The sequence below is a fragment of the Delphinapterus leucas genome, chromosome 14, assembly GCF_059928025.1.
Source record: "Delphinapterus leucas isolate spDelLeu-1000000601 "Yukka" chromosome 14, BTC_Dleu_Yukka2, whole genome shotgun sequence".
NCBI classification, from domain to species: domain Eukaryota; kingdom Metazoa; phylum Chordata; class Mammalia; order Artiodactyla; family Monodontidae; genus Delphinapterus; species Delphinapterus leucas.
The window spans coordinates 27,880,782-27,905,659 of NC_143142.1; the positions used below are offsets into that span (position 1 = coordinate 27,880,782).

General features: G+C 42.9%; 1 protein-coding gene and 1 non-coding gene across 4 annotated transcripts in view; one reads left to right on the top strand and one right to left on the bottom strand.

Annotated features, from left to right (window-relative positions):
- Window positions 1–24,878, bottom strand: part of LOC111162924 (nucleoporin SEH1) — a 118,965-nt gene that overhangs the window by 11,531 nt on the left and 82,556 nt on the right. For all 3 annotated transcript variants that reach the window (XM_089894868.1, XM_030764288.2, XM_030764287.2), the window contains 12 exons: window positions 24,439–24,529; window positions 24,070–24,246; window positions 20,732–20,992; window positions 20,359–20,474; window positions 18,740–18,849; window positions 15,922–16,072; window positions 11,639–11,814; window positions 10,902–11,025; window positions 9,362–9,467; window positions 8,721–8,928; window positions 6,338–6,417; window positions 5,144–5,239 (listed from right to left, as the gene is read on the bottom strand). In XM_089894868.1, coding sequence (XP_089750994.1) covers window positions 5,144–5,239; window positions 6,338–6,417; window positions 8,721–8,928; window positions 9,362–9,467; window positions 10,902–11,025; window positions 11,639–11,814; window positions 15,922–16,072; window positions 18,740–18,849; window positions 20,359–20,474; window positions 20,732–20,992; window positions 24,070–24,246; window positions 24,439–24,529 — 1,696 coding nt within the window. The remainder of the gene's footprint in view (window positions 1–5,143; window positions 5,240–6,337; window positions 6,418–8,720; window positions 8,929–9,361; window positions 9,468–10,901; window positions 11,026–11,638; window positions 11,815–15,921; window positions 16,073–18,739; window positions 18,850–20,358; window positions 20,475–20,731; window positions 20,993–24,069; window positions 24,247–24,438; window positions 24,530–24,878) is intronic.
- On the top strand, window positions 22,866–22,938 carry TRNAV-UAC (transfer RNA valine (anticodon UAC)). The gene has a single exon. It is a non-coding gene; the product is annotated as a tRNA-Val (tRNA).

Below are 24,878 nucleotides of genomic sequence, written 5' to 3' on the forward strand. Positions count from 1 at the left end.
AACAGCATGATACTGGCTCCAAAACAGACACATAGATCTATGGAACAGTACAAAAAGCTCAGAAATAAAACCACCCATCTATGGTCAATTATCTACAACAAAGGAGGTAAGAGTATAAAATGGAGAAAGGACAGTCTCCTCAGTAAGTGGTTCTGGGAAAACTGGACAGCTACATGTAAGAGAATGAAATTGGAACACTCTTTAACACCATATACAAAAATAAACTCAAATAAACTCTGGATTAAAGACCAGAAACCATAAAACTGCTACAGGAAAACAAAGGCAGAACACTCTTTGACATTAATCATAGCAGTACTTTTTTTGGATCTGTCTCCTAAGGTAAAGGAAATAAAAGCAAAAATAAACAAATAGGACCTAATTAAACTTAAAAGCTTTTGCACAGCAAAGGAAACCATCAACAAAATGAAAAGACAACCTACTAAAGGGAGAAAATATTTGCAAATGATATGATCAGTAAGGAGTTAATATCCAACATATATAAAAACCTCACACAACTCAACATCAAAAAAATCAAACAACTGATTAAAAAATAGGCAGAAGAACTGAATAGATATTTATTCAAAGAGGAAATGCAGATGGCCAACAGGCACATGAAAAGATGCTCAACATCACTAACCACCAGGGAAATGCAAATCAAAACCACAATGAGATATCACCTCACACCTGTTAGAATGGCTATCATCAAAAAAAGAACACAAATAACAAATATTGGCGAGAATGTAGAGAAAAGGAAACCCTAGTACACTGTTGGTGGAAATGTAAACTGGTGCAGCCACTATGGAGAAAAGTATGGAGGTTTCTCAAAAAACTAAAAATAGAACTGCCATATGACGCAGTGATTCCACTCCTGAGTATTTACCCCAAAAATTAAAAACTAAAAACACTAATTTGAAAAGATACATGCACCCCAATGTTCACAGAAGCACTACTTACAATTGCCAAGACATGGAAGGAACCTAAGTGTCCATCAATAGACGAACGGATAGAGAAGATGTAGTAATATATATGTGCGTGTGTGTGTGTGTGTGTGTATATATATATATATATATATGTATATATATACACACACATACATATACACACAATGGAATATTACTCATCCATGAAAAAGAATAAAATCATGCCATTTGCAGCAACATGGATTTGGAAAGCATTGTACTAAGTGAAAAAAGTCAGAGAAAGAAAGACAAATACTGTATGATATCATTTATATATGGAATCTAAAAAATGCAACAAATAAAAAATAAGCAGACTCACAGATGTAGGCAACAAACTAGTGGTTACCAGTGGGGAAAAGGAAGCGGGGAGGGGCAACATAGGGGTAGTGGATTAAGAGGTACTAACTCTTTAGGTATAAATAAGCTACAAGGATATATTGTACAACATGGGGAATATAGCCAATATTGCACAATAACAAATGGAGTACAACCTTTAAAAATTGTGAATCATTATATTGTACACCTGTAACATATGCTACTGTACAATATTTCAAAAAATAGAAATAAAATGTTAAAATAATGCAAACTCTTAAAAAAAAGTTATTAAAAAATTCTAGAGTACAAGACCTAAATGAGGAAGGTCTGACACCCCCCAAAATACAATGCAGACTTCCATGGAAATGCTTATGGGACCCACTGCTGGCCAAGTGGTGAAGGACTAAGGCCTCACACCTCACTGACTGCAGGGGACGAGAGGGTCCACAGGAAGGAAGGGGTGGGTGTGGGAGCAGAGGCAGAGGAGCCAGGATGCTGTGCCCACCAGAGCAGCTCTTATCCTAACTCACTTCAGAACGTCACCCCGACCACACAGCTCCAAGTCAAATACACGAAATCTTTGTGTGCAGCATGTCAAAGGTCAACAGGAAGTTGAAGTATTTTAAAACAGTATTTTATAAATTTTACCAGCGTTAAGAGCTTTTTAATTAAATGTTTAGTGTTAAAAATACTGATTCCTAGTTAGGGTAACAATAAATCAGTATCTTTGAGTCTGGACTTAACATTAAAATGCTTCATTGACCTAATTTCTGTGGACACGGAATCTAAGAAACAACTGGGCCTGCAGGCTGGGAGCACAGAGACAGGAGCTACTGGGGTGGGGGACATGGATGACAGGGCAATGGGAGGATTCAGAAAGGATGGATACAACCATGCCCTGAATGGTGCAAGCACACAACCATCTGGAGCCACTGGAACCACAGCACCACACTGCCTACAAACCCCACTTACACTTCCTCTGACACCAATGAATAAAAAACAGAGGAGGGAAAGCCCACTACTACTGCATGTTCTACATCAAGCCCTAACATGCCTTAGGCTCATTTAGTCTCATCTCACACTGACCAACGTTTCACACAATTATGGTGTCTCAGTCATAACGAACTAATTGTTTTTTCCTTCTGGATCAGTACTCTATACAACCACAGTTGTGCTCTTTGGTAATACTTCCCTAAAGGGTCCCAGAGTGATGTGCTGTGCACATAAATTAAGTATCCAGACCTAGAGCGCATTTGAGAGATGTGATCTGACAATGTGGTGAGCAGCGACTTCAGTCCAGGATACACAGTGACACACAAAACAAAAACCAGAGACGTCATAGAGGTTACATTTCCGTGTCAACTATTATAAGAGGAGAAATTCCTGGGAGACAATCTAGTCCTCATTTTTCTTTTTTTTTTACAGCTTTATTCACATACCACATAATTCACCCATTTTAGGTGTAGTCAGTGGTTTTTAGTGTATCTCCAGAACTGTGCAACCATGCCCACAATCTAATTTAAAATACTCACAACAATCCCAAAAGAAATCCCATGCCATGAGCAGTTGCCCACCATTCTCCACCCTCACTCCCAGCCCCAGCAACCACTAATCTACTTTCTGCCTCTACAGATTTACCATTTTAGATATTTCCCATAAATTGAACCTTACAATATCTGGCCTTCTGTGGTTTCACTTGGCATGTTCATTCACGTGATAGCATGTTATTAGTACTTCATTCCTTTTATTGCCAAATAAAATTTCATTGTATGGACACACCACATTTTGCTTATCAGTCGATAGACACTTGGGTTATTTCCACCTTTTTGAGCTATTGTAAACAAGGCTGCTATGAACATTTGTGTACAAGTTTGAACACTGGTTTTGAATTTTTTTCAGTATTTATCCAGAAGTGTGATTGTTGGACCATATGGTAACTCTACCTTTAACTTACTGAGGAACTGTCAAACTGGTTTCACTGTGGCTGCACCCTTTTCCATTCCCACCAGCAGTGTATGAGGGTTCCAATTTCCCCACATCCTTGTCAACACTTGTTATTACTATTATTATTATTTTAAAATCACAGTCATCCTAGTGAGTATGAAGTGATCTCACTGTGGTTTTGATTTGCATTTCCCCAATGACTAGTGATTCTAAGCATCTTTTCATGTCTTTACTGGCCAGTGGTATATCTTCTTTGGAAAAATGTCTATTCAGAGTTTCTGCCCATTTTTTAAACTGGGTATTTGTCTTTATATTATTGAGTTGTAAGAGTTCTTGATGCACTCTGGATACAAGTACTTTGTCAAATACATGATTTGTAAATGTTTTCTCCCATACTCTGGGTTTTCTTTTCACACTCTTAATCATGTCCTTTGATGCACAAAGTTTTACACTTTGATAATTCATCTATTTTTCCTTTTGTTACTTGAGCTTTATTGGTGTTACATCTAACAAACCGATGCTTAACCCAAAGTCGTGAAGATCAACAGTTACCTTCTAGCAGTTTTACAGCTTTAGCTCTTACACGTAGGTCTATGGTCCACTTCAAGTTAATTTTTATATATAGTGTGAGATAAGGGTTGAATTTAATTATTTTGCACATGGATATCCAGCTGTCCCTGCACCACTGTTGAAAAACATTCTTTCCCTGTTGAATTGTCCCTTATTGAAAAATCAACTGAACATAAATATGAGGATTTATTTTGGGACTTTCACATCTACATCACATATTTTATAGGTCTATCTTTATGTCAATACCACACTGTTTTGATTACTGTAGCTTTGTAGGTTTTGAAAATGGAAAGTGTGAAACCTCCAACTTTATCCTTTTCCAAGATTGTTTTGGTTATTCTGGGTCCCTTGCACACTCACATGAATTTTAGGACCAGCCTGTCAATCTCTTAAAAACAAGCTGGGATTTTCATTGGGACCTGTAGATGAGTTTAGGGAGCACTGCTGTTTTAATACCATCAGGTCTTCGGATCCACGCACAGCTCACGACTTTCCTGCTGGGGCTTCTCTGTACCTTCCTTTCAGATGCAGAACTTCTGCTGAGCAACGTGCGCTCCCTGCTCAGCTGCTTGTGGTCTGGGAAGTGAAATAAACTACGCTGGTAGAACTCTGTGTCTTTACAAGAAAGTCAGAAACCCTCTAGAAGCCTGTTACACAGACCCAGTGAAGCACACAGAGTTTGTGACTCTGTCATTGCTCAAAGATTCTCTCATGGTCAGTTGCGAGCTCACAACTATGTTCTAATAAACCTTATTACAAGTTTGAATCTCTGAGGAACTGGACCCATATCAAGTAAATGCTATAGTTTAAATGAGTTTTGGCTATTAGAATGAAAAAGGAAAAGTGTATTACTGAGGCCACGTGAACAACTAGCATCCCTGCGAGATACATGAAGGGGCCAGGTCAGGGCTACAAACAAACCAGAACTTACCAGGGCAGTGGTACTAAAGGGACCTGTCACACTTGCCCCTGAAGACACACTGTTGACCCCACATGAACACTGAGTGGTCTGCAACACTGGTAGAGTTTTCTGACTACAGCTGGTGAACAAAACCACTGTCTAGATCAGCGCTACCAGAAGCGTGTTCTAAGCACTGGCAACCTGAGGCCACTTGAAGTGCTTACACCAGAATGTAAACCAACCGCACCACCAAGCACGGTGTTTTGTTTCACACAAGATGTCCTGCTGAAGAAGCAGAGCGCTGACCTGTGCTGCAGCTGCTCCTGCAGCAGCCTGGCTGTGAGCAGCACTGGTCCAGGTGGAGTGAACTCTTCTGGGTGGAAACAACGAGGCACTCCTGGCCAGCCAACACTGTGTTCTTACCAGACGGCTGTGAAAAGGTGTCAGAACTCACCTTCTGGACTCCATGGCTTTCCAGTACACCAGAAATAGGAGAACATCTGAATGCTGCATAGGTAGCTCTAAAAACATCTCCACTTTCGTCAACTCCCTACAAAGACACCATTTAAACAGTCAAATAAAAAAACAAAAAAGTAAGCGGATCTATTCCAGTGACACCATTGCCTTCACGGTCATTGAGGTCAAACCAGCCTGTTTCATGGTGGGCCAGGAGCACCGTGGGCTAGGCTCACACCAGGCCTCACCTGACGCAGACCCTCATCCCACCCCTGGCGGCAGTGCTCTGTAGGAGAGGAGGCTGCTCCCGCATCGGAGGACTGCCATTTCCTCAAAGACCCTGAAGACCCTGCTGAGCATGTGTTTCAACACTCCATATGATACCTGTGCTTCATTTTTTGTCAGTGGGCCCAGCACTATCTTTTTTTTTTTTTTTTTTTCGGTACGTGGGCCTCTCACTGTCACGGCCTCTCCCGTTGCGGAGCACAGGCTCCGGATGCGCAGGCCCAGCGGCCATGGCTCACGGGTCCAGCCGCTCCGCAGCATGTGGGATCCTCCCAGACCAGGGTACGAACCCACGTCCCCTGCATCGGCAGGCAGACTCTCAACCACTGCACCACCAGGGAAGCCCCCAGCACTATCTTTTACACACGTCTTGTTAACATTATGGCTCATAACCATGATGGTCAAACCAAGAAAAGGGGAGAGAGGCCACATCACACGTGACCACACACTTGGCTCGGGTGGTGCCCAGTGGCGGACACCACTTGCAGGGCACACAGGCTAAGACTCACTGGCAAGGACGGTTCAATCCCGTCTCTGCACTCGCTCCCACTAGATGAAAACACACAGCAGCACTTGGAACTCAGGACAGAAAAGCACACACACAATGCCCTGGTATAAAACTTTTATATATTTTTCAAAATAGTTATTTCAGATAAAAAGCAGGGTTGCAGGAGAGAGCATGAAACAGAGCAAGCACGTATTTTCACATACATTCTCTAACTTGACTCTCAAAACCACCTTGTGAACACGACTGGGCAGGTTAGCCCCACTTACAAAGATAATTAAGTAAATGAAGCAGAGGAACAAAAAACCAGTAATCTCAACATATGCTCGTAATTCAGATTTTGAAACATCCTGCATAAAGTTAAACATTAAAATGAGTATATCTGAGGCAATTATTACTGACCTTGACGTAAGGTGGGGCTAAGGATGACAGGTGCCACCTCACTTCTGTGTCACCGTGATTCTCAAGTTCCAGGTAACTTCCTAAAAGGAACACATTTAACAACTCAAACTCTTTGAGGGGTAAATAAACAAGCAGATTCGTGGGATAATTTGTGGAAAATACTGTGTTGACCTCATCACAGGGAAAAAATACACTTAGATCCCTTGGAGTCCAACAGGAATAACATTATTTTCTAACGAAGTCCTGTCAGACAGATGCCTTATCTTGTATTTAACGGAAGTGCAATGCAAAAAGCTACTGAAGAACTACAGCAAGGTCTTCACCATGCATGAACCCCCGGTGCTGTGCAGGTTAAGAGGCTGCACGGGGTCAGAGTGCGGGCAGAGCCTGGCCCATGTCACTGCGGCCATCGGCCGAGATGCCGCACAGGGTGACCTGCATGCATCAGGCCTGGTGGTGGCCAAGGGAGGAAAGTCAGCGGGCAGATGTGGGGTTTATTCTGAAGACAGACTGCAAAGGACGTGCTGATGGACGGGACAGGTGAACATAAGGGAAGAGACATCAACTGTAGGGATTTGGCTCAACCAAGTGCACAAGCCGTGGTGCCACTGCTGACATGGGAAAGGCTGGAGAAGCAGGTTTCATGGATGTGTGGGGTGCACACATCTGGGGCTCAGGGCGAGCAGAGAGAAGGAACGGGATGCAGGCGTTAGGAGCCGGAAGAGGAGGAGGGAGCAGCACAGGCTCAGGAGGGGCCCTGAGGCAAGGTGAGCCCCGAGAGCTGCTCCAAGGGGGAAGGAGTGGCTGCCAGTGCTAAGGTCAAACTGACACAGACACACAAAAGATGCCCTGGATTTGGCAAAATCAAGCTTTCTAGTGACCTTGATGGGAGCAAGTTCAGGGCCTGGTTGGTGGCAGCAGCTAAGCTGCTGAGGAAGCGAGGGTGGGAGCACAACCCTGGCAGGAAGGGGCCAGGGAGGAGGGCAGCCGCAGCAAGGCGAGGGGCCGAGGGCACCCTGTCCATGAGTGACGGCAGGCATGCTGTGTCCTGACGGAGACGCTTTGGCAAAGAGGAAGAAATGCTGACAAGGGGGTAGGAGGGCCCGAGGAAGCCCTGCCTGAGACGGCAGGAGCAGGTGGGCCCAGGTTCCCAGTGCAAGAGTCACCTGGGATGATCTCTAGATTTTCAACCATGTGTGAGGCAAAGGCAAGAGCCGGAAAGAGCAGGAGCAGGGAGGAGGGGGCAGCGGGGGCTGCGAGAGATAAGCCTCAGCTGCTGGGGGCGGGGGCAAGCGGGGAGGAGGGCTGCAAGGGCCGCTGGGGAAGCCTGTGCTCAGGGCGTCTAGGGGCCCAAGTTGCGCAGCACTCAGGGGCAGAGACAGGGCCGGGGAGACAGTCAGGTTTAACCAGGGCTGGGATTCTGCCAGACGGGAATGCAGAGGGCGAGGGGCACAAGGCAGTCACGAGTGTTTGTGAGGGGTTACAGGGACAGAGCACAGAAGTCGAGGAGGGATGGGGAGAAGTGCATTGTGGGTGGGGCGATGGGCAGGGGAAAGGCCTGGAGGTCTGAATGTGGTCAGGCAACTGCTGACCCCTGGAGTAAGTGAGCTGGGAAGAGCCAGAGGGGGTGATGGGCAGAAGTGACAGGCTTGAAACTGAGTAAAAACACGGTACAGATCCTGGTGCCGACGAGATCCAGGAGGGACCCGGAGGGCAGGAGACTGAGCTGCAGTGGAAGACAGACCGCGAGAGTTGAGGAGCTGGGGGGCCAGGCAACAGGTGGCCCCAGACCCTATCTAAGTTGTCCATGTGCAATCCTAGACCCCGAGGCCGCGGGGAGAGCGCCCACAGGGCAGAAAGCACTACTCCGGCCCAAGGAAGCTCAGAGGTGCTTCACACACCGCGTCACCATCCCCAGGCCCTGGGTGGTGGGTGTTAATCACAGCTGGGGAGGCTGGGCAAGTTTGGAGCCTGTAGTGGCAGAGTAACTGACAGAGCCAGGCTCCACCCACCTTCCTCTCCTCTTCAGCCACTAACTTAGTACCAACTCTGGTCAAAGGCCTAGTGAGAGTCGGGGAGGGATGGTTCTGATAAGAAAATCTAAGCCTCCTGGCACAGAGAGTTATTAAAGGCCTAAATTCAACATGGTACAATTTTTAAGCATCTGCAAATCCAGCTCATAACTGAAACGATTTCCAGTGACTACTTGATTTTCTCTTGAAGTAGCGGGAAATCTGCACCTATCACAAACTACAGTCAACTAAGAGCGTTAGATCCAACGTACTAGCAGAAGTCTGAATTACGTAACCACTACAGTTAACTAAGAGCGTTAGATCCAACGTACTAGCAGAAGTCTGAATTACATAACCTTGTGATACAATACCTGAAGTCTCGCCAGGTTCTGTTGTAGGAAAAGTAACAGTCTTATTTCTTATCTCAACTCTTGTGGAAGGTGGTTTAGTCACTGGTTTTACCAGATGATTAACTGAAGGCTCTGTTTCTGGGGAAAGGATTCTAAATGGGCTGGAGGTCAAACAAGTGAAAAGTTCTTCTTGGGTCAAGTCTTCTCGAATTTGAACCTTCACAATTTTCTGAAATGAGCCAAACAAAGGGATAAGATGCAAGTGAAGCTGTTGTTTTTTTAAAAAAAAATTCCTATTTTTAAATTATGGTAGAGAAAAGTAATGCCAAACAAATGAAACACTGGTGAATTTAAAGTCCATTCAGATCCCAAAGTAGCTCTTCGACTCTATCCTTTCTCCCAACTCCCCTCTTTTTTCCAAAGCAACATCTTCAAGTTAATGATGGCTTCCAGGACCCACTCTCCACTGCTGCCCACCCAGGACACTTGTTCAGCTCACTAGTGGAAAAACTCTGCACTGAATACTCTATTTAATTAAGTCTATTTGGGCTGAAAGGACACCTCAATTCGATTTCTGAAATGTAAGTGCTATCAGTGAGGATTACAAAACTTAAACTGCAAAAAAAGAGAAATGTTGATCAAAAAAAAGTTTAAAAAATTACCTTCTGTCCATTGTCACAGTGTATATAGATCAAGCCACTCCATGGGAACACTGAATGTTTTGTGGATAAGGAGGAATTAGGACTCACAAGAATTTGTAGGTTGCTCCTTAAAAGAAGAATTGAACACTGAGAACCAAGAATACCCTGTACTGGAACAGCAGTAACCACAAGAGTTACAAACACTGTCCTGTCAGTCACCAACTATTTCCTCACTGCTCAGAAAGAGCAGAGAACAGAGGTAAGCTACCAGGCGCATCTGATTTGGCCTCAACCCCAACCCAGTGGCTGACAAAAAGCTGAGTGGTGTGAACCCAAGAACCTAAGGGCAAAGCTCATGTGAAAATGGACCACATCACTGAAATGCCATCTAAACAGCAATTCAAGTTAAACATTTCTGGAGCAAAAGACCAGTAACACAAAGGCTCTGAGCCGCCAATGAAAAAGAACGAGCCGTCACGGTCACACAGTGTAACTGGAAGGGAAGAGAGGGTGGGAAAGGGGGTCGGTCAGGTTTTCTGTGCTAACTGTTCTCTTCAAGAGCTATGGGATGTCAAAGACTTAAATGTGGACGATGTAACTGGATTTGTGACTTAAGAGAAACCACCAGTTATAAAGAGAGGTCAGTACCCACGTCCAAAATGGCCAAGATGACCTCCCACTGCTAAAAGCTCAACATGCAGGGTGATGGGCAAGTCTCTGTGAATAACCTGTCCAGTCATCTCCCAGCTTTTCACCCATTAACAGACAAACATTTAATTGACTGCTTTGGTCCTAGGAACCTTTCTCTGGAGTGTCCCCAACCATACCTTAACCCGGTCTTGGTCAAATAAACTCTCCTGAAATGCATATGCCATCATTTTGCAAAAGCAAATAAACTTCATGTTGCTCTTGTGCAAAGTTGCTATTCCCAAATGTGAAGCAACTTTCAGATGTGCGTATTCTGTGCCAACCCAGACACAGTCCCTGAGAAGCTGCAGAGCTGAGGCTATATCCCAATAATTAAGCTGCACAGAGAGGGCAGTTGCTCATCACCATCTGGCCCCCAAAGACTTCTTTTTACCTTAAAATATCCTTTGTAGAAAACGGCAAACTAGATTATGGCTCAGACATATCAGAAGCCAGGAATCTGTGTCTGTAAAATGTCCTTAGAGAAAACCAGCAGAATAAGCTGCTAGACCCAAGGTGACAAAGGCAAGACCACCGGGGCTTTGGAGACCACTACCCTCATCACGTGCACAGCCGCATCCCTGTGCTGTAATTCTGTAGGCAGAGCTACATCAGCAACTCTCCCCCGCCTCACACGTCTCTCCACCCTGTTAGGCTGATACCATAACTGGCTGTGGACATGGTCTCCACCCGCTAAGAAGCATGAGTCTTGAACTCACTGTGGTCCCACAGAACCATGCATGGTGCTCTTTACAGAGTCAGCACACTGCAAAATTCTACTGAATAAATTAAAATGGCCTATTATTTGATCCTTAAAAAGTCACCATGCTAAAGCATCTAAATAACACCCAGGGGAAAGGGAGGTCATACTTACTCTGGTGCGATAAACCCATGTTGCGGTGTCACTGTAAGGCAGTGTGCTGGCCAGTACAGCTCAAATTTCAGTAACCTAACAGAACTGTTTAAAATCTGGAAACGCCCAGTTTTTGCCATATCACCTATGACAGCAGATAAATAAAATGTTACTTACATGTAACATTTGTGAAAAAGACAAAGGGTAATAAATAGTAAAAATAAATCCTAAATAAAAACACTACCATACTAACTCATTTTGTTTTCCCAACTGCCCAATTACAGAAATTTCAAATTCCTGGTAAAGCAAGACCTTCATTTACTCTTGGAAACTACAAAGACACTGAATAAAGTTTAGTAGTGAACAAAGAAGAAAAAGGAAATCTGGTAATTGTTACTCCCTGTCTTGGGCACAGACATAGGTACTAGATTTGTTCCTACTCTGGACCAAGGGTATCAACGTTAAGGGTAAAAGAGGCCAAGTGCCAACTGCATTCTCAGTGGGGGATGGGGGCGTGGGGGGCAGGAATCAAGACCCCCGGATGGGCAGCTCTGCCACACGGGAGCTTGGCCTGGGGTCCGAGTCCTCGTGTCAGGATGACACTCTGGCTGGGTCTGTAGCAGGCAGGGGAGGCCTGGGCAAGCCACCAGCCACATCTGCACGGAGCCCAGGTCTGTCCTACGAGAGCCCTGAGGACAGAGCAAGTACAGCCCGGGCCCCAGAGGGACTTTCTGTCCTGTCGTTGGGGGCATACTCACAAGAAGGGGCGACTAAAATCAAGTGTTCAGGCTGGACAGTCCACACTTCTTCCGAGGCCGATTTATCTTGAGGTGGGCGAACAGCTTGTGAAAGAAGTGGAGACCCCTGAGGACCTTTCACTGGTAAAACATCCAAAGAAATGTTACCACCATGTGTCCCACAACTGCCAGATTCACTAGAGAGAGAGAGAGAAAAGAAATTTAAAATGATAAAGCAGACTGTGTCACATTTTTATATTAATTATTCATAAATCTGAAAACATAAAAATAAAAGTGCATTATATATTTTTCAGTGAATAAGAATCCTTCACATTGGGGTTTTCTTAAAGAAGTGTATAAAAAGTAAAGTACAGTATAGGTTATATGTTACTAATCTTTAATTAGAATCTGCAATGATTTGTTTCCTGCCTTGACTTCTGCATGCCATCTGAGGTCTCTTAAAAGATTTACTAGAGGGACTTTCCTGGTGGTCCAGTGGCTAAGACTCCGTGCTCCCAGTGCAGGGGGCCCGGGTTCGATCCCTGGTCAGGGAACTAGATCCCTCATGCCACAACTAAAGATCCTGTGTGCCGTAACTAAGACGCAGCACAGCCAAATAAATAAATGTTTTTTAAAAAAGATTTACTAGAAAACTACCCAGGGCTTCCCTGGTGGCACGGTCGTTAAGGATCCACTTGCTAATGCAGGGGACACAGGTTCGAGTCCTGGTCTGGGAAGATCCCACATGCCTCGGAGCAACTAAGCCCATGCGCCACAAGTAGTGAGCCTGGGCTTTAGAGCCCGTGAGCCACAACTACTGAGCCCATGTGCCACAACTACTGAAGCCCGCGCGCCTAGAGCCTGTGCTCTGCAACAAGAGAAGCCACTGCAAATGAGAAGCCCGCGCACCGCAACAAAGAGTAGCCCCTGCTCGCCGCAACTAGAGAAAAGCCCGTGCGCAGCAACGAAGACCCAACACAGCCAAAAAATAAATAAAAAGAATTTCCTTCCTTAAAAAAAAAACAAAAATAACCTACCCAATATTAAGAATTTAAGAAAAACAACAAAACTCTTCAAGTATCTATAACTGAATAATGATAACTGGCTTTACAACGCTAACACCAAAAAACTTTAAAACAAAATCTTCTTGGCGAAAAACTACAGTTAAGAAATGCTAATAAAGTTTAGGAAGTTTTTTTACTAAGTGTTGAAATTGGGTTTTCTAATAAGCCTTAGATTACTAAAAAATTGTAATTCAACTAAATTTCGTAATCACGTGAACACATGACAACTGAAGTTCACTGGTGCGGTGACCAAGTTCACCTACCACACAGCAGGGCTACACCTGGACTCCAGTCAACACTTGGCGGACAGAGAGAAATCCCTCTCTTCACCCCTAATTCACTGCCCTCTGACCACCGCCCCCCTTTCCAATCAGACCTATACCGCCCCAGAGAAACAAAGGGGGCACCAGCCAAACATCAGAAAACAATTTAAAAAGCAAAGTTGATTACTGTTTGTTTAGCTTCCTAAGAACAAGTTCCTCACAACTGAAGTAACTGTCAAGGTAATTTTTTTTTTTTTTGCGGTATGCGGGCCTCTCACTGTTGTGGCCTCTCCCGTTGCAGAGCACAGGCTCCGGACGCGCAGGCTCAGCGGCCATGGCTCACGGGCCCAGCCGCTCCGCGGCATGTGGGATCCTCCCGGACCGGGGCACGAACCTGTGTCCCCTGCATCGACAGGAGGACTCTCAACCACTGCGCCACCAGGGAAGCCCTCAAGGTAATTTTTAATACATGTTAATACTATCTTTGACTATCTTAGAAAAAAAATTAACACAAACAGCATAAGGATTAAAGAAACCAAGTTGGCGTGAGTCAGAGGCACTAGGGTGATGGGGATGGGGGGAGTCAGCCCTCAACTGGTGCCACTAAGACTTGCTGGTGTGAGTTGGCAACACTGGGCCCAGGGAGACAGACCATGTGAAGACAAGATTGGCTGAAAACAGGGGGACTGAGTAAAACGTAAACATATTGAAAATAATGGGGCCAGGCTTCTCAGTACTGGAGAAAAAAGGTACAATTATGGGAAGGAGGAAAGGAATCCATGTGTTATGTGAGATTAGAATTGGAGGTATCAGTGTAAACTCAAGATTTTAACACATTTATAAACAGAAGTAGATATGAATTGCACGTGGATTTGTATATAAACTCATATATTTCCTAGCTCTGTCCACTGAGCGGGCCTAGAAGCAAGGACACCTCAATAGCTATGAGCACGCTGCTGCCCGTGTCCTCGTTTCCAGGCTGGACAGGCAAGTGAAGGACGAGCCTCGACCATCCTGCTGTACCTGTGAATAAGGAGGTACCCAGAGGTGTTGTGGGCACAGGCAAAAGCAGGTCAGGGGGCTAAATAATGACAACAAGGATTAATCTTGAATCCACGAGTCGGTCCTAATATATGTGAATAAGAAGAAAAAGGAAATTCCTTCCTCAAAGTAGAAAGATAACTAATAAATGCAGAAAGATGGGATCAGAAAATCACCATTTAGTAACCAAGACAGACATAATATGATTCAGGAAGCAATCCTCACTGGGTGCTCAAAGTCTCACAAGAAACAAGATCATTCATTGTCTCCAAGTTGTGTATTATAATATCCCTTCAAGATATTTATTAACTTTACAGTAGAGAAACCTGGCAAACACCACTTAAACAAAGTGATAAAAATACTGCTAGTAACAGGACAAATCAGCACTGTTCACCACCGAGGAAGCTTCACTGAGAAACCAACAGCATCATTCTGCATGTCCTGAAGCTGTGAACTGAAATCAAGAATATTTTACAAAGTAGCTGGCCTGTCTTGTATAAAAACATCAAGGTACCTGGTAAGAAAGAGTTAGCAGCTGGCCTGCAGCCTACTTTTCCCTTTTTACCAGAAACGACCAGAGAAAAAAAAGAAAGATGGCTTGGTTAAATCACCTTGTAATCTTGCAAATGCCGGATACCACAGCAAATGCACTGGGGTCCTTAAAACAGGCAGCACCTGGTCTGTCTCACATTGCTTGTGGTAAAGAAATCTGAAACTTACGAATTTATGTGGCACAGCTGTTTGAAAAGCATCACGTAAGTTACATAGTTATCAAAGCACAAAATACCTTTCATGATCAAAATAGTCTCTTGTGTGACACAACACACCCACAACTTATGGACCTTGTGTTAAATCTAAGCCAGAGGGGAGTGCTGATGTTACTAAGTAGATCTAGAAAGTACCATGGGCAACCCCAGGTTTCTCTGTGTTTCACCCCAAATTAGTACTGAAGCTTCATTCTGGAAAATACCTTTGATTCTGTGGATCGTACTTGATAAGCAAACCCTGTGTGTTTTCTCTGTTGTGAAAGACTGAGGAACTCTCTTTATTGAAAGAGAGTAAATGGACAAGCCAACCAAACGCACGTGTGATCTCAGATTAGATTCTGGACCAAAGAGGAAGTGGAAAGAGGCAGTTTCTTGTTTGCTGTTTGCCTTAACTACACAGGACACCACTGGGAGACTCCGTGGACCAGATGGTGGTCCTGTATCGCCGCATCAGTGTCCTAACCTTGACGGGCTTGCCATGCCTATGAGGGGGAGCATCTACAGCCAATTCAGGGCTACTGGTCATCATGTCTGCAAGTCACTCCTAAATGGTTCAGAAAAACCTGTATATGAAAGACCATAAGGTAGGTGTGGTAAAACGTTATCAACTGCGAAATCTCGGTGCAGATAGCGTATGGGAGTTCTCTATAAAAGTAACTTAATTAATTTATTTGTTTCTGGCTGCGTCGGGTCTTCATTGCTGCACATGGGCTTTTCTCTAGTTGCAGCGAGTGGGGGCTACTCTTCATTGCCGTGCACGGGCTTCTCATTGCAGTGGCTTCTCTGGCTGTGGAGCATGGGCTCTAGGCACGCAAGCTTCAGCAGTTGTGGCACATGGGCTCAGTAGTTGTGGCACGCAGGCTCTAGAGTGCAGGCTCAGTAGTTGTGGCACAGGCTTAGTTGTTCTGCAACACGTGGGAACTTCCCAGACCAGGGATCGAACCCTTGTCCCCTGCATTGGCAGGCGGATTCTTAACCACTGCGCCACCAGGGAAGTCCCTCTGTATTGTTTTTAAACTTTTCTGTGAATTTGGAATTCTTTCAACTTAAAAATAAAGATGAAATAAACAGTTTGAGACAAAAACCCAACAAAGTACAAGGTAAAAGATCAGTTCCACTGTGAATCAAATAATCTTCAACTCAGATGAAAGATGTTTTGTTAGTTTTACCTTTTAGATTCCAAGCTAGGTCTGGAAGAAGGTGGAAGAAACTCTCTGTTAGAAACAGAATCTCTAAATTCTCCAATTACTGAAAGTATAATTTTACGCATGTTTCCATAAAAGAGCTGGACGTCATTGGGCCGCTGGGGAAGGTCACATACTGAAATAGAAAATAATGTTTGAAATACATGAATCTTCACATAATCACACCATCAAGTAACAGAGGCACTCATATATTTACATATTTTCTTGTAGCTTCTTAGTTGGGGGTAGGTGACATTTGGATTTTTAACACTACGGATTAGCATCAATGACTGGCAGCTCAGGCTCTGGCCCTGGATTTGGATTACAGCCACGCCAACGCTCAGCCTGGGACCTCTGGCAGCTTCCTTCACCAGTCCGAGCCTCAGTCTCCTCACGGGAAGTACGAGTAACAACCTCTCTCAGGGCTGTGGGCACTGTTCTGACCCCCAGCATAAACCAACCTGGTCAGTTTCCACAGCTCTCCGAGGTGTCATCACCTCCACCCCAAATGAGGGGCCAAAACACAGAGGCTGAGAGCACACACTTCATAAGCGGCAGTCTCATAAAAACTTAAGTAAATCCAGAAACAGGCAGTATTAGTATAACTACATGTATTTAGATTGATCAGACAGTGCTCGAGGTTTATCCAAAGATAAACCTACCTGAATTTATATATACAAGAAATTTTAGAGAACATGCTTGTATTCTACATATAAATTAGATATTAAGAATTAAGTATTTTTAAGATGGAAACTCAAAAAGAACACAGGAAGTGTAAATTAAAATTTATATTAAATACATCTGACTATAAAAGTTTAATTGTGAAATTATTTGCCACAGTAATTACACATTTTACAAAAGTAAGATCGCTATGAATGCTTAATAGTAATACGCTCAAATGTTTTTCAAAATAATCATGTAAAAAGTTCAACCGCAACATTCTTATAGGGATCCATTACACCAACCAGCACAAGACCAAGTGGGGCTGCTTCCTCCCCTCACCTGGACAGCATGCACACCATCTCCAGGAGCCCAATACTCCCTGATGTGCAACCTGGCCCCAAGGACCCACCTGAAGCCCCCACTCAACCCCATCACAGGGGGGTCTCAGCAGGTCACCTGTCAGGTTTGTCAACACAACCCTTAACACACCCACTTCCTGAATGTTTGCACATGCAGCTCCCTCTGCCTGAATACCCTCCCCCACCCTGGTCCACACCTTCTCCTCCTTGTCAACCCCCTCCCCGCTTTCTCAGCAGAGTGCCACTTCTCCGCGGCCCCCAGGTCCCTAAGGACAGTTCTGTCACAGCACTTTCATGCTATACTTCGATCACCTGTCTCCCCCTTGGCCTGTGAGCCCCTAGAGGCAAGGGCGGCACCTTCTTCCCCTGTGACTCGTGCCCTGCACTCCCCACCAAGTCCACTCAGCCATAGAGTCGTGAAGCTGCGAGGGCTGCACACTCACGCTGCCTAGTTCTCATTAGACTTCACTGCTGCTGCTACGTGTCTGGGTCCATCTCCACGGCACAGTTCAGGTTAACTCTTTCACGTGGATCCTTCCTCTGAGGAAGGGATATGGAAGGTGAAGCTTGGAGGAGCTGAGGTAGCAGAGATGGGCTATGAACTGAGGTTCAGCTCCAAATGCAACGTTCTTTCCAACCATTTCAAATCTTTTCATTATTTTTAACTAACCCACCCTTGAAGCAGATGATCTAGACTCCCAATTTGCTGAAAAGATCATAAACTATTCTATATCACCTCTACATAGGCATAAATATCCTTTTCCTTTATCATTTCCCACTTCAGAAGGAGTGTGTAGTTCATCATTAAAAAACTAGAAAATAAAAATGGGGGGAAAAGACACTACCACCTGAAATTCTACCACCAGAATATAACCACTGTTAATATTTTGGTGTGTATACTCCTGCAATTTTACCTAGGTAACTATAAATAAGACATTAAATTATTTTTACCAAATGAGCTGGTGGGGAGTGCAGGGCATGAGTCACAGGGGTAGAAGGTGCAACACTTGCCTCTAGGGGCTCACAGACCAAGGGGGAGACAGGTGATCTTATATGCAAAATTTTAAAATAATTCTTTTCTTAATAAATTGAGGAGCTTTCCATGTCACTTAATATAGAATCATATTGTCTGAATGCCTTCAAGATATTCTATTGCATAATTAAACGATCCCCTACTCTTGGGCGTTTAGGTTACTTCTAATTTCTTCCTATTATAAACAATACTGTGGTGAAAATCTGTACACATACTTTTACACAATTTGCATGTTTCCATTCTTATATTTTGTATGAGTCATAGATACCATTAAATACCTGAATTGCTCAGCTCAGCTCAAATAGGGCTAAACATCTAGATTAGAGTCACACTACCACTATCACATCCTCCATAAATTGCACAGCAGTCACAAGAGCAGAGAAATCTCAAAATGAGTGTAAGTTTGCAATCATGAAATCTTAAACAGTAATAACTTGAGTTTAATCATAACCGTTCTCCTCCTCTATTCACAAGTCCACCCAAAGACTAGGTGCAATAACATATTAATAACATCTAACATTTACAAGGCAAAGCCCTCTCATCTGATCTTCACAAGAACTCTGTGTAGAGAACAGAGACATTATTCCTCTCATTTTACAGCTAAGGAAACTGAATTTCAGTGATGTAATCTGTCCAAAGTCATACAGTAAAGCTGTGACTCAAATTCAGCCTGATACCACATCTAAGCTAACACTCTTCCTCCTCACACACTGGACCCAGAAGATTTAAAATACGTTGAAATTCCTACCTTCAGTTACGAGCAGCTCGTCCTGAAATGCTTCCGCGAAGTCGATGTTCTGCAGCATGCTCTGGGTGGGAAGGACCTGCTTCCTCACCCCTGGTGTGTGCAGCATGGCTCTGCCAGTAGAGATTTTATTCAGAAGTCGTTTATACATACAAAATAACCTTAATTAGATTTTATTCATGCATCTGGAAAATCCCACTAACATCATGATATATTACTTCATAGATATTATGTCCTAAATCCCAATATAATTGAAAAAAAAAAACCCTTGTTTTGGAAATTCCCTTAAAAGTTATACATGGTAGTACAATCATCAGTTTCAGTTAAACACATCAAATCAACCACTTCCTAACAAAAGAGTAGAGAAAAGATAAAATTAGATTCTTTTCGGGTCATACATTTTCATTATTTGTGAAAATTTGGTCAGTTAGAAATTTGTCTCAGAAAAAATATGCCAGGAAAATGATACAAATAAAACATCAGAAGGGAATATTTAAATTACCATGTAATTCTGTTACTTTGACCTCTTCTAGACAATTTTGAGGTGAGAGAACTAAAAAGTAAATTTCTCTAGAAAACACAGATGTTCACAAACGAAAGAAATCTCATTACTATAAATTAATGGCAAAGAGGAGTTATAAAGGAGTACGCTGATTTCTATATCCCAGTAGAGAGAAAGGAAAAAAACCAAAAAACTTGTGATCTAATTTCTCTAAATGCCAGTTTCTATTTCTAAAATACTCAACTGAGAGAAAAAACCGCATTCAAAGTTGAGCTCTTCACGTCAGGTCTGTGCTATCATCATGTAGCAACTCATCACTAAACTCTTCTTAAACATTCTAACAGTCTTTCACAGATTAAAAATAAAACAGTTTCCTGAACTGTGTATCAAAATAAAACACAGCAGAGCACAAAGGACTGGAAGAAGGAAAGACTGGCCCACGCACACGCCCGCCCTCCCGGGAGGCAATGACTTCCTGAGAACAATGAACTGGCAGGAGCTTCACTTACCTCATACTCAGCTTTAGGCTAGGAAACAAGATTTTGTGACACAAGAACTCTGAATTCAACACACAGAATGTCTAAATCACACCTAGACCTAAATATAAAGTTGACAACATTCCAGCATATTAAACTACATTTAGATCAGATGTACCAAATTTTTTACAAGTACAAGCTTAAGTAGCTAGAGTTAGACACCCTACACATGTCTAAAATAAGGCTTGATCCTCTGAAATGATTCTCAACACTCCCAGAAATGTTCCAAGTCAGGTGCGTTTACACAATATACTCTTTCAGTAGTTCTTAAATCTTTTCTGAAACTGATCTGCTATCATTACAAAGACCGTCCTACGATGAAGTCCAAGGTCCTGTCTGAGCAAAGGAGCAGAGGCCCCTATGTACGTCCAGAAAAGGATACTGCAAGGAAACCTGCAGACGAGTTTCCTACAGGTATTTCTCCTACAGGTAGCTTATCGGTCACACAAATTTTACCAAGATTTTTCATCTGCCAGTTCACTAAAAGTAGTGAAACATCTATAAATTCCAAATCCCAAACCACTGTCACAGCCTCTTTATTTCCACTGAATGGTCCCCACCATCATGTAAGGTAAGTGACCCACCTTCGGTACTGCTGCCTTGAAATTTCATCTCCACCAAAAAAGTATATAGTTGACAGTTCTGTGGTGTTTTTACAATTGTTTTCTCTGTCTGATGGATTATATATTATAGTAACATCCTGATGCCAAGAAAAAAATCAGGAGTGAATATTAAATATTTCTGAGTAAGTCATTTCACTCTGAATAAACTGTCACAGGAGCACAAACAGTCACTATAGACAAAGATGCACATGAAGAGTATTTCCAAGATCAGATAAGTCCTTCCACTCCTAAGTTCCTTTCAAATATGATTTTAGCTCTCCACCATAAAATACATAATTATTACTTTAACCTAAAAATAAGCTCATATTTTTAGTGCAGAGACTTTCATACTTACTTCTTGTGTTCTTTCCTTGAGCACAAATTTGTCTGGAAAAATCCTTAATACTCGAGGATTCAGCAAAACTTTTTTCTGAGAATCCTTAAAACCTACAGCTTTAACAAAAGCTGCTCGAGAGCCAGTGTTACGAACAGAAAAAACAATTCTACTTTCTTTGCCAGGCACTAAGTCATTCACTGTTACCATGTAACTGTCAGATAACTTTTTAACATCTTCCAAAATCAGGTTACTTGTGCCTCCATATCCAGACAAAGGTATCTAAAAATACAGAACACATACATCCAAAATTATTTTTATGTAAGCAGAAAACAGAAGATTAAATTACGGTCAGAGAAGACAATAAAAACAGATTTACTACAATTAAAATTATTAAGCTTTGTGTACTTTGGCTAGTAGCTTCCCCACAGTCAATCTCTAGCCTTATAGTAAGGACTATGTTTTAAGGGAAAAACAAATCAATGAGCTACAAAATTATTTACCTTCCAATATGCCAAGCTTAGATGATAAAAGAACAATAAAAAGATTAATATTGATATGTTTGCTTAAGCAGTGTTCAGCATGAAAGACACTGGTATTTATAATTTACTCTGAAATGCATAAAATAAGATAAATTGATAGATGGTTAAATATGTGATAAAAGAAATATAGCACAATGTTAACTGTAGAATCTAAGTGGTAGGGCATGCAAGTGTTCACCATGTAATTCTTTCAAATACCCAATAATTGTGAATTTTCAATATGAAAAGTTTTGGGGGCAGAAAAATCTATGAGCATATAATCCTGTTAACTTTCGGTCTAGCAGACTCAGAGGACTGTGCCAAAGGGACCAAAGAGAAGCCCAGAACTCAAACAAGCCTCAGAGCACAGCCAACCCGGTAGCGAGGGGCAGAGTGGAGGCTCCAGTGCTGACCAGGACCACCCTTGAGCTACAAGGCTCCCAGGGGGCTCAGCACTACCAGGAAACAAGGATTCACAGAACAAACTCTATGAACAGGAATGTAAGAAATAGGTACCCTGCTAGGAAACAAACGTTTCATACCCTTTGACATGCATTCCCTAAAAATGAGCTTTCATTCCTAATTATTGAAATAAGTTCCAAAGAATCCTTTGCAAACTTAAAAACATCAGTAGCTTATTTCAAGTTGTTATGTACTAAGTAACATTTTGAAAAATTAAATTCAGGCTGATCAAAAATCAGTATTGCTTGCCCCTTAGTACAAATTAACAGCATTTTTAAAGGGCTTCAGATGTGAAGCTCCTGCAAATCCCACCTCGTTCAGGGTGAGCTCTGCTAGTTCCCAAGAGCCAAAAGTGTTTCTAATTTTTCCTTTCCCACAGAGATTTGCAAGTAAATCTTAGGCAAGAAAATAGAAAGTAACAGGGAAAGCCAGCTTTTGAAAACACTCAAAATCAGTATTCTTCCTATATTTTCAAGGTCTAAGGAGAGGGCTTCCCTGTTGGCGCAGTTGTTAAGAATCTGCCTGCCAATGCAGGGGACATGGGTTTGATCCCTGGGCCGGGAAGATCCCACATGCCGCGAAGCAACTAAGCCCGTGCGCCACAAGTACCGAGCCTGTGCTAAAGAGCCCGCAAGCCACAACTACTGAGCCCATGTGCCACAACTACTGAAACCTGTGCGCCTAGAGCCTGTGCTCCACAACAAGAGCAGCCCCCCCTTGCCACAACTAGAGAAAGCCCCGCACACAGCAACGACAACCCAACACAGCCAAAAATAAAAACAAACAAATAAATACATTTAAAAAAAAAAAGTCTAAGGGAGTCACAAATAATTACTGACTAAAAGGTTAAGAAAAAGAATGATTAGGGCTTCCCTGGTGGCGCAGTGGTTGCGAGTCCGCCTGCCAATGCAGGGGACAAGGGTTCGTGCCCCGGTCCGGGAAGATCCCACATGCCGCGGAGCGGCTGGGCCCGTGAGCCATGGCCGCTGAGCCTGTGCGTCTGGAGCCTGTGCTCCGCAATGGGAGAGGCCGCAGCAGTGAGAGGCCCGTGTGCCGCAAAAAAAAAAAAAAAAAAAAAAGAATGATTAAATAAAATGAAATTTGACTAATGCCCACTGACCCGAAGTTTCAACCAGAGAAACTGCTGCTCTAGAGCAGGCTTCTCAGGGACTTCCCTGGTGGTCCAGCGGTTAGGACTCTGCACTTACACTGCCGGGGGCCCGGGTTCAATCCCTGGTCTGGGAACTAAGATCCCACAAGCCTCGTAACATAACATAAATAAAATAAAATAATAAAAATAAATAAAATAAAATAAAATCCATCTAGAGCAGGGTTCTCAGCCTCGGCACAATGGCCCTTGGGCTGCGCCATTTGACATGGGGAGCCCTGTGCACTGTTGGTGTCTGGCCGCACCCCTGGCCTCTACTCACCAGGTGCCACTTGTACCTTTTCCCACTTCCAGTGTGACAACCACAAATGTCTCCAGAAATTACCAAGTATCCCCTGGATGGTGAAACAGTCTCTGGTTGAGAACCACTGCTCTGCAGGCCTCATTCTGAAAATGGCCATTTACACCTTTTAACACCTCTCCCCACCAAAGCTCATGGGGCCATGTGAAGAGCTCCACAGAGAGTGTGTCCAGCTCCAGCATCAAATAAAGGTAAATTTGCCATAAATATCCATCCTTTTTAAAAAAACTTCTAGGTGTTGTTAATCTTGTAATTTATAACACATCCACTCTGACACTAGGAAACGACCAACATCGTAGTCCCAGCCCCACTGCCAACTAATTGCTTGGATTTTAGCTACTTTCAGGGAGCTCAGGCTTCATCCGATTACCCTGTCCTTCTTTCCTCTCCTCCAGGATTCATCATTTTTCTCTCTTAGTACCCTGAATCTAGCTAAAGAAATGACTTGAAATCTTTTGAAATTATGCTGGGAAGAAACAAAATAGAAAAGCTCTTGTCTTTGTATCCCTGGTGTACGGAACGGAGTCTAACAAATGATGTCAATAGATACTTTGCTGAACTGAAAGAATAAAATTTACTTGGAAAGTCAAAATCTTAAACATTTCCATCTGGATTTACCAAAAAATGGATTTCTGAAAAGTTGAGTACATTTCAAAATTTTCAAACCGAAATGAAACTTACAAGCATTAGACAAGCCATTACTTACAGGAATACTCTGGTGGCTGCTTTTAAAATAGGGTAATCCTACAAAGTATATAATTACTCCTTAACTTGTTTGTAAATCTAGGTAATCACATATTTTGACTTATAAAAAGCAGAGTATATGTAATTTACCAATATTTAACCAATAGTTACAACATGTCATAAACTCCATGGGAGGGAAAAAAAACCTATAAAATTATCTTACCGTGAACTTAAAGCCTGGTTGTGATTGAATTCCAAGTTGTTTAATTTCTAGTTTGGCCAACATACAAGATAATCGAGTAGGTGCAAACAACACAGAGATGTAAATGTCTTCTTTTGGACGAATCCTGATCTCACAGTTACTGGTCAATCGCTCTTCTGAACCAAAAGTGTGCTGAAACTACAATTAAAAAAAAAATCTCTGCATAAAACAGAGCAGCAGCACAAATAAAACATACAATTAACATGAACTCCTCGAAGATTAAGAACACAAGATGGCCTACATTAAGTGTCATGTATCTAGATGTTAAGTGTTAAGTGTCCTGGATCTAGACAGAACGTGAAACAGAACAGAGCCATGCACTCCACAAACCTGAAAGCAGTCCTGGTCTTGTCCTCTAATGAGCAGTCGTAAATGTTGGGCTGAAGATGTGGAATTATTTCTTAAAGCTAGTTTCTGAAGCCTAGAAACAATGACACAACTTAAATGTGGTTTTCCTCCATGGATATTGCTACAATCATAAAAACAAAGCCAATTAAAACTGACTGCAGTGTTTGGAGATGGACTGACTGCACAAGCCTCTTGAGCAGCCTGGAAGTGCCTCCACAGTCCCAGAACTCTACATTTGTGAGAACGTATGCTCAAGACTCACCTTATCAGAGAAGATTTTGGGTTTAGTCTCTCTCCTGTTATAGCTCCTTAGCTGCCCTTATTATTCATTCTCTATGTATAGGAATTATCTGTCTTATAAAATAGTAATCAATGAAAATTCAGATTACCAAATTCATTAAGTCATTAAAGTCAATACCATC